Raw genomic sequence first — 10,338 nt, 5'->3', positions numbered from 1 at the left:
AATTCCTAACTCTGGAAAGCAAATGTCAAGCTTCGTTAGCAGCTGCTGCAGATTTAGAACAATATTGTCGAGGACTTGTTTAAACTCTCAAATAGTTTGGTGATAATCAAGATAATGAAGAAACTAAAGACATAGCTTTATCAAATGATTCATATGTAGACCCCGAGTTCATCTTGTATGATTAACTTATGGGTCAATCTAGATAAAAGATTTCAAAAATCTTTTGTATAACTATATATTTGTACATTTGCATTTATCCAGTTAAAAAAAAAAACTTTGTTGAAAAAAAAACAAGAAAAAAAAAATCATTATATCATGTATTATTCAAATCACTATTCAAATAGCGACTAAATAGTAAAAACAGTATTCAAATAGTGATTAATAGTAAAAATCAACATTGGAAAAGAAAATTTCATTTCCTACCTAAAGACGTTGTCTCCTCTTGTCAGAAGACTTCATGCATATCAGGAGAAATTGGTTCAATCGGAGTTCCAATTGTCTCAAAGCTTTATGATGTATTTCAAAAACTTAAAAGCATATGGATTTTAACCGATTTCAAGTTTGACATTTTTTCCTTTAAATAGAGGCTCGGAGTTCATCACAAAGTAGAGACACAAGAGCGAAAACCCAAGAGTTAGAAAATGTTCTCCAAAATTCTCTTAGCTTTTGTATTATCTCATTTCAAAAACCTTTTCCTTTGTATTCATTTGTTGTCAACAATCTAGTCTATAATCAAAACTCCCTTGTAATCAAGGTATAATTTTCAATACAAAAGTTTTATTTTGAGATCAATTTCTTTGTTCATATGTTCAATTTTTTTTTGTTATAAATTAGACAAATTTAGTCATTAAATATTTATGTTTTTTTGTTTGAGTTCATAGACATAATTAATCTTTTGTATGCATGAACTCTTGTATGTCTTAGGTGTGAATGATATCAGAGCCACGTTTTGCTTAAGAACTGAGTGGTATTGCGAATTTAAAACAATTTTTAACCACTAATTTAGTCGTGACTTAGTTTCGAATTGAATTTCCTGTGAACAACTTGGTGAGCCTAGATAACGGTGTTTAAGGGTAGAAAGAGCGTAAGCCCCGTATTGATCCGCTTGTGGTGGTATATGTTCAAGAAATTATTTGAATTGATTAAGGATAATATTATGATTATTTTATGTGACAATAAGTAATATTATAAAGAGATTAAGTAGATTTAATTTTTCCAAATCTCTTAGGTCCCGTGATAGTTCTGCATTTTCATTTGATAATTATGCACATACATCACTTACTCAAAATATTGTTAATAGTCAATAAATAAATATAACACAAATAGAGAATCAATTACATAATTGGTCAATTCCACACCTGAAAATTAATACAATATATGAACAAGGAAAATTTTAATTTAGTCAAAATTATTTAATTAAATCTAAATAAAAAACTATTTCTCTTAATCAAAATTTAGAAAGTCTTCAATTATTAAGTCAAAACACTATTAATTATCATAGAAATAAATTTAATTATATTCATATAGGATTAGTTAAAGTTGTAATAAAACCATTGTTTCGCTTAGGTTTAGATATTCTTATGTTTGTCTGCGTAAGAGATACTAGATCAACAAAATTTACCTACTTTGTCTTTAGCATGATTGATTCAAACCTTGCAAATGGTCTTGTTTATTTTAACTATTTCCCCAACTTCTCCATGAACATAAATGATTCAAGTATTCTCTCAAGTTTAACTTTAAATATTAAAACAAAAAATATGAATTTTGTAGAAGAAGCTCAAACTATAACAATTATTTATAGGATATATTATAAAGTTATGACTACTCAAATCCTAGAGTTGTGTGTCAATTTGCCAAAGATGAAACATTATTATTACAATATAATCCAAACAATACTCAAATCTTTGTTCCTAAAAAACTAAAATGGAATGAAATTACTCAAAGAAGTCAATGAGAATTAAAAGATTTAACAAATCCAAAACCAATTAAACCTTTAACAACTCATTCAAAAATTATACAACATACAAATGGTACTATTCAAATAGAATTTAATCCAAGTTCAAATATTCATTTACTAAAGATTTTATTTTTACGAGATATTCTACTTCAAATACGAATTTAAAAAGTGTTGATTTTACTCTAAAAATTCATATTACTATCTATCAACAATAAGAATCTCCTCTTGTGTCACCTTCTAACATGTATCCTAATCAAGTTAATATTATTTATAAGAAAGATTATTAAAAAAACCCTTTTTACTCCTAACATATAATGGATAAAATTATATTATTTTTCCCCTTACAATAGTCCTAAAAGAGCTTATTTTCAAACACTTCCTCCTCAAGCTAAAAAAATGCATTAAGAAAACAATATGAAAATTACATGAATCCAAAAAAAATGATTATTCCTTTTTTCCATTGGTTTTTCAAACTTAGAAAACAACTCATAACTTTAAGAGATAAAGAAGGACATCAATTAACAATAAAACATATAGAAATTGTTCAAAAAAGAATTTCAATAATAACCTTAGAATTAGGTTTTCAACCACCCCTAAATAATCATCAATTTAATTATAATTAAATTTCTATTTCACTCTTCAAGATTTCAAGAACCAAAGATGAACAAAGTCCCATAATTTACAAAGATATTAGACAAGTTCAACAACAATTAAATTATATAAATCATTATCTTCAACATTTAAATCAACAAACAACAAAAATTTCTCAAATTTTGTTTTCTTATGCCTTGGGAAGGAATATAGGAGAAACATTAAAATCAACTTTTTCTTCAATTTTATCATCATCATCATCATATTCTGCTAAGTCTTTAAATTAACTTTTTATTATTCTTATAAACGCTGCAAAATCAAACATACAACTCGGTACACCAACAAAAACAATGTTAAAAGAAATTCAACTTAGATTAGATAAAATTAGTATTAATGGTATTACTCAAATTAAGAATCAAATTCAAACTATAACAAAAAAAAAAAAAAAAAATCAGAAATCAATAAAATATAAAAACAATTCAAATTGTCTCCGGATTCTATAGTCAACCTCCTTCCCACTTAACAATTAATGCAATTTCTAATAATTTTGTAGGTAGAAAAAAATTATTATTTAAAACCCTTTTTTTCATGACGTTCAATTAGAATAAAAAAATTATCAATTAACTGCTAGTTATGATGTAGTAGTTTTTATGCATGAAATATTGATGGAATAAGTGAACATTAAATAATTATTTTACTTCATGAAATGATAATGGTTGCTAATGCATATAGAATCAAGACTAATAATTATGATTTTCATGTTGCTGGTGCCTTAGTCATAGGATTCACTGGTTTGCTTAAATGTTGGTGGGATCATTAGTTGAGTCAAAATGATAGAGAATACATATTAAATGCAAAAAAGACAATAATAAAATAAGAAGGAACATCAATCCAAACTTATGAAGAATATGTTGTCAATACTTTAATATTTGTAATAACAAAACATTTTATAGAAGATCTAGTCTAATTTCAAGAAAGAACTTCTAAAATCATCAATAATATTAGATATCCAAAACTTAAAAATTTTAAGTGGTATATAAATATGTTTTTAGTTAAAGTTATGTTAAGACCTGATTGTGGAAGTCATCATTGGAAAGAAAGATTTATATTTTGTTTATCAACTTTATTTGTGGAAAATGTTAGACAAAAAATAAGAAATATCTATAATGGAATAATTTCTTATGAGTCATTAGCATATGAAGAACTAATTACTTTGATTAATAATGAAGGTTTAGCTATTTGCATAGATCTCAAATTAAAAAAGAAAAACAAGATAGTAAAAAGGAATTAGGAAAATTTTGTCCATATTATGGGTATAAAACAATAATAGTCCCTTAAAAAATAAAAGGTAAACAAAATAATACAAAAGGTAAAAAGTCATTAATTGAGTCAAATTTTCAAAAGTAATTTGTAAAAATTAATCCTAATAAATAAAAAACTTCCAATAAAATAACTCTAAAAGAGAAAACTCCAATAACTCCAACTTGTTATAAATGTGGCAAAGTAGTCATTATTCAAAAGATTGTAAACTATAAAGCAAAATCAATTCTCTAAAAATCAGTGATAAACTTAAACATTTAATAGAATTAATGATTGATAAAGAAAACAAAGATTCAAGTGAAGACTATGAATAAGAAGTAGATAATCAAATATTAATAACTCGATAAATATCAAGTGAAGAGTCAAGTCATGATGAATCAGATGATAAAAAAGACTGTGATGTTATTTGTGCATGTTCTTATAAATCGATAAATTTGATTTCAAAAGATTCAAAACCCCTTTTAAACGTTTTTAATTATTCGCCCCTTGTAAATTCAATATATTTTCAATTTTGGTACATTTAAGATAAACTAATTAGATATCTTATTCATGCTTCAAAAAGTGTACTAATTTTTGAATTTTCTTTACAAATAGAGCAATAATGGATCAAGTTTGGGAAATTCACTTTTCTAATGTTTCATAAAAGTAATCTGTCATTTCGGATTCATAAAGATATAGACAGTTTAGACTGATCACATAAATGAATTTTAGACAACCTCTGGAATACAAAAAGTGATAACCAAAAGTTGGAAGCTTTAAATGCTTTGTCTTTTCATTTTAAACAGTTAAATGATAACTTAGACAATTTTTCTAACCTTTCAAATTCTGATATGCATTGCCTTCCAATTGTTACAAACTTTGAAAGTTTAAATTATAGGAAAATTACTGAAAAGTCAAAAGTTGCATTTTCAAAATCTTTTCAAAATGAATCTCCAAAACTTTATGATGAAAACTTAGATTCAAAAATCAAGATTTTCATTTTTCAAACAAAGGAATTTAAATCTTCCCCAAGACCTTAGACAAATAATAAGTCAAAAGGCTCAAACTATAAGAGAAGCTAAACAAGAACATATAATGCAATTTCGTGTTGATTGTAACACTTTTGTAGTTACTATTTAAGGGATGAGTTTTATTTGACATACTCATTATGACAACACCAATATTAAATGTCCAAAGCTTGATCATTTGTGTAGGGAAATTCCATTAGAAATACATGATTGTAAGTCTGCTCTTACTTATAGTATTTGTAAGGCCAATATTGACTTAGACAGATATAGACCTATAGTCATCAAATTCAATAATGAGTCAATAGAACTAACCTTTGCTCTCATGGATTATGGGTTACTTTATCAACTAATTTTCTCCAATCTGAAGCAAACCGATGGATTTGGAAGGAAATCAGCAGTTTGTATATTAAATGTTTTCATTCGAGAATTCAAATTAGTCGAACTCATTATCGAAAGTAAGCCTCCTAAATGGTCGAATGATGGAGGAGTCTATCCAGCCTAACACCTAATCTTTCTCAAATCTAATCACATAAAACATCAATTGTTTGATACAAAGGACCTTTGGGCCTATAATAAAATCAGTCTCAAAAAACAAATTCGACATTGAAGATAAAAAACGATTGCAAAATACCTTAATTATGAAATTTATAGTTCTTCTAACTATAATCTCATCACCAAGGATAATATTCAAAAAATCATCTCTACAAATGTCTTTCCGAAAGTCCCTTTTCTATTCTAAACCCAATTTTCATATATTCTTGATAAATACAAAAAGGATTATGTCATTGAAAAAGAAACTAAAAAGGTTTTTGAAAAATATATTTTGGAAATGCTTAGTTGAAAAGATATCAAGAATTTTCTGTATATCTGTATCTTTGTATATTTGTCTTATTGTATTTATTCAATTAAAAAATTTATAAAAGAATATAAAAAAATAAAATTATATTTAAATAGTGATAAATAGTGTTAAATAGTACTCAAATAAGATTCAAAGAGTAAAAGTTGTTTTTAAACTGACAACTTTGATTTCAAAAAGAAAACATGTGGATACGTGATCTTATTACCAGCAACATCCTGCAACAATTTAATGCTTTCGTCTCAAGATGGAAAAAAGAGGCTGACATTTTTTCCTATAACTAGAGGCTCAACAAGGTAGGGGCACAAGAGCAAGCAATCAAAAGTTAGAAAGTGTTCTCCTATTTATAATTTATTTATTCCTTATGAAGAAATAAATGAAATAAGCCGTCACATTTTCGAAGAAGCCTAAACATCTCCTGATCGTTGCATCAAGCATTTTAGGATAATGTTTAGGATAAATGATAAAGAAAAGGTAAGGATTACAGGTCAATAATAATATTTAATTTCTATTTTAATTACATTTCGAGAAATGGTTGGACAAGTGGTTGAATCATGCGGTTCCTGATCGCAGAGGATCCTTACCTCTTGTCATTCACTGAAGATCTCTCTCTGTATATAATTGGTCAGCTTGCCACGCAACTCCCAAGGAGCTCACACTGAATTCGGTCTTTCTGGTACCATGGATGGTCAATCGGTCAGCAAAACAAACGACTCGGATCCTCCGTCGGATCTCCAGTACCAATTCGGCTTCGGTAACCATCTCTCATCTGAGGCGATCGCCGGAGCTCTCCCTCGCGGCCAGAACAACCCTCTCACCTGCCCCTTCGGCCTCTACGCTGAGCAGATCTCTGGCACCCCCTTCACCGCCCCTCGCAAGCAAAACCAGTTCAGGTAAACCTCGCTCGCTCCTTCTCTCCCTCTCCTCTGCAGCTGGACTGTGATTTTTATTTTTTATTTTTATTTTAATTTATTAAGACGCTGCGTTTTGGTTGTTCGAAGAGGGAGTTGATTCTGAGTTCCGCGAATTTGTAGTCCAAAGTACCAAAAACAGTGTCTGGTTTTTGTACATGTTCTGTAAGTTCATGCGTGGATGACGAATTCGTGGACAAAACGCTGCGTTTTCGTTGTGCGAAAATGGAATCTGTTTGAAATTCCTAACCTCGAATTTTTTCCAGGCAACCGAACGCATCGTAATATTTATTTATTTATTTCTTTGTTTGGTTCGGCTAATTCATGTGTACGGTGATTTGGCTGGTCTCTTTATCAAAACGCTGCGTTTGTGACGTACGGAGACTATATTGATTTGGAATTTTGTGGATTTGAGCTCTGCAAATTCATGTGTGTATTGTGATTTCTGTATAAAGACACACCGGAAATGGAAATTTTACGATGTAGTCTCCACTGAAAAATTCTCTGTAATATGGTTTACTTTATTGGCTTAATTGAATAGGGTGAGATGCCGAGTATGAGCATTGATTCAATTTAGTTTTTGATTTTTCAAATTTAAGGTATGTATTGAAGTATGAAGTTCGTTTGGGATTCAGTTTTGTATTTATTTATTTAATTTTCTTTTTCTTTTTGATTTCATTTGCAGTTGGCTTTATCGGATTAAACCATCAGTCACACACGAGCCATTTAAACCTCGAGTCCCCAGTCATGGGAAGCTTGTGAGTGAATTTAACCAGTCTAACAGTTCCACTAACCCAACTCAACTACGGTGGAAGCCTGTGGAGATTCCTGATTCCCCTACTGATTTTATTGATGGGTTATACACGGTTTGTGGCGCAGGCAGTTCATTCCTTCGGCATGGATATGCTATTCACATGTAATCCATATTCCATAGTTGGTTTACTATCTTCATTCACAGTCAGCATATATATTTCTATGGGATTTGGTTTTAGTAGTTGTTAAAATTGTGAAAGGCATAAGTGCTTTTGGATACATGTAGGTACACTGCCAACAAATCCATGGACAATTGTGCTTTCTGCAATGCTGATGGTGACTTCTTGATAGTCCCCCAGAAAGGAAGTAAGTCAGGGGTGGTGTCTATATTCTCTGAGAGTTGATTTTGAATGCCATTCTTAGTAAATGCATTGGTTTTTTCATATATGAGATCTGTTTTATGTTTGCCCTATGTAAGAGCTTCACTGTTAGCCTGTTAAAAGGTTGATTTTAGGAGTACAATTTCCATTTGGTTGAACTTTTTCTTTCAGAAGGTAAAGGTTGATTCTTTGAAATTTGTTTGTAATATTCTAAATTTCTAATCCTTCTATGTGCCTATGATTCTCTTGTTGTATTTCAGATATGCCTTCCTATGTTCTGTGGGTAGCCGTAATTTGTTATTAATGTTATTTAAGATTCTTCTTTCTTATACCCTATAACCCTTGTACAGGGCTGTCAATCACTACTGAATGTGGCAAATTGCAAGTGTCTCCTGGTGAAATTGTTGTTCTACCTCATGGATTCCGTTTCGTTGTTGATCTGCCAGACGGCCCATCACGCGGTTATGTTGCTGAGATTTTTGGTGCTCATTTTCAACTTCCCGATCTTGGCCCAATAGGTAGCTAAGTGTTGCTCATCTGTATATGGAAATCAGTAAATTTTCTGTTATTTCAGATAAGGGAATATAATTTTGATTATGTTCAGGTGCTAACGGTCTTGCTGCTTCAAGGGATTTTCTTGTTCCTGTAGCCTGGTACGAGGAGTGTTCCCGTCCAGGTTACACTATCGTACAAAAGTTTGGTGGTGAACTCTTTACTGCAAAACAAGATTTTTCTCCCTTCAATGTGGTTGCTTGGCATGGTAACTATGTGCCATATAAGGTAGGTATTTTTGTTTTGACATTACTCCAACTTTTACACAAGGCCTTTTATTTTTCATATTATAATTAATAGATAATATTAATTTCTCATGTATGTAAACTTCACATAGAAAAAAATTGTTATGGGAACTTTACAGTTCATGAAAATCCAGGCCTTTTGTGTTTATCATATTCATATAAACTGCATTAATTTTCTACAAGGGAATTGTTTATTGCACAAAGATAAAGAGATGGGCATCTTCAAGGCAGCTGTTCATTTGTTTCATTAGCTTGAATGAAAATTAGTAATAACGCATCTCATGAGTGCTAATTTAGGAAAAAATTTATATGCTTGCAGTATGATCTAAGTAAGTTCTGCCCCGTCAATACCGTTTTGAAAGATCATGCTGATCCGTCTATAAACACAGGTGGGTTGGACCTCTGCTATGATGTTTTCTTCTAGAATAAAAATGATGTCATTTTGTCTTGGGTTTAAGTTATCTTGCTTTGATCTGTTTGATGCAGTGCTGACAGCACCAACTGATAAACCTGGTGTGGCTTTGCTTGATTTTGTCATTTTTCCTCCTAGATGGTTGGTTGCCGAGCATACCTTCCGACCTCCTTATTACCACCGCAACTGTATGAGTGAATTTATGGGCCTGATTTATGGTGGATATGAGGTATGACCCTATCAAATATTTACTTTTGCACTATTGATTTTACTTCTAAATGGGTGAAAAGCTTTTGTGCTCGAGTGTTAGAACCAAAGAAATTTGTGAACTTAACTTAGATGATCATATCAAATCAATGAATATAATAGATCCCTTTTAAACCCAAAAAAAGAAAAGGAAAAAAAAAATTGTGAACTTGAACGTTATATTTGGTTCTCAAAAAATTCGAGGGAAAATGCTAGGATATTAAAATAGAGAAGAAAAAAAAAGTGAAAGAAAATATAAAATAGATTTAAAGTCAATAAATTAGGATTCTGCACCATGCTTACCTTGATATCTACCAGGACAAATTCTCCTATAATGGTTCTTGCTTTTCAGGCAAAAGCTGATGGCTTCCTTCCTGGTGGTGCTAGTCTGCACAGCTGCATGACTCCCCATGGTCCTGATACCAAGACTTTCGAGGTATGCTCCAGTTCACAACCATCCCATCTTCCTTTTGCAGCGGTTTCAACTTCCCATTATCAAACTCGTCTTCTCTCTTGTTATTTTCTTTAACCATCGTTTTTTTTCTAGGCTACCGTTGCTCACGGGAAGGATGCAGGACCTTTCAGGATAACCAATACCATGGCTTTCATGTTTGAGTCATGTCTAATCCCTCGTATCTGCCCATGGGCTCTCGACTCTCCCTCGATCGATCATGATTATTACCAGTGTTGGGTCGGACTAAGATCTCATTTCTCGCGTGAAGAAGCCAGCGACGAAAGCCAAACAATCCAGAATGGGCACTAGGGGATTGCATTTTAAGGTTCCTATGGTTTAATCTAGTTTACAGGCATGGAAAATGACATGAATAAGGCACTGGTGTATAGCACAAAAATGCATGAATTCTTCTGTGTACATAATAAAATAAAATGCTTGTTAACAAATGAATGAGCAAAAGGGTGTTTGGCTGAATTTGGAGTGAGTGAGAAGGTGAGGTGAATGGGAGCATTAGAAGATGAGGTGGAAAAGGGGAAGAAAAAAATTGTGATTAGACAACACTAGTAGAGAATGAATATTTCATATATTTTCTCATTTATTTCTAGGTTTGGATAATTTAAAGAAATAAAAAATGATTCATTCCACTTATAAATG

At 31.0% G+C, this 10,338-nt stretch overlaps 1 protein-coding gene across 1 annotated transcript; it reads left to right on the top strand.

Moving 5' to 3' along the window:
* The first annotated feature begins 6,110 nt into the window (after positions 1-6,110).
* LOC100264043 (homogentisate 1,2-dioxygenase) lies at positions 6,111-10,130 on the top strand. Its single transcript, XM_019217168.2, has 10 exons — positions 6,111-6,205; positions 6,361-6,624; positions 7,328-7,558; positions 7,682-7,761; positions 8,126-8,293; positions 8,380-8,555; positions 8,892-8,961; positions 9,059-9,213; positions 9,583-9,666; positions 9,778-10,130. The coding sequence occupies exons 1-10, from the start codon at positions 6,192-6,194 to the stop codon at positions 9,991-9,993; spliced, it is 1,458 nt and encodes a 485-aa protein (XP_019072713.1). The 5' UTR covers positions 6,111-6,191; the 3' UTR covers positions 9,994-10,130.
* The last annotated feature ends 208 nt before the right edge of the window (positions 10,131-10,338 follow it).

The sequence above is a fragment of the Vitis vinifera genome, chromosome 19, assembly GCF_030704535.1.
Source record: "Vitis vinifera cultivar Pinot Noir 40024 chromosome 19, ASM3070453v1".
Classification (NCBI taxonomy): Eukaryota; Viridiplantae; Streptophyta; class Magnoliopsida; order Vitales; family Vitaceae; genus Vitis; species Vitis vinifera.
This window is presented reverse-complemented; position numbering and strand designations above follow the sequence as displayed.

Coding starts and splice junctions, on each gene's coding strand:
- LOC100264043 (XM_019217168.2), top strand. Junction 7,762..8,125: donor GATAGTCCCCCAGAAAGGAA/GTAAGTCAGGGG, acceptor ACCCTTGTACAG/GGCTGTCAATCACTACTGAA. Junction 8,556..8,891: donor GTAACTATGTGCCATATAAG/GTAGGTATTTTT, acceptor ATATGCTTGCAG/TATGATCTAAGTAAGTTCTG.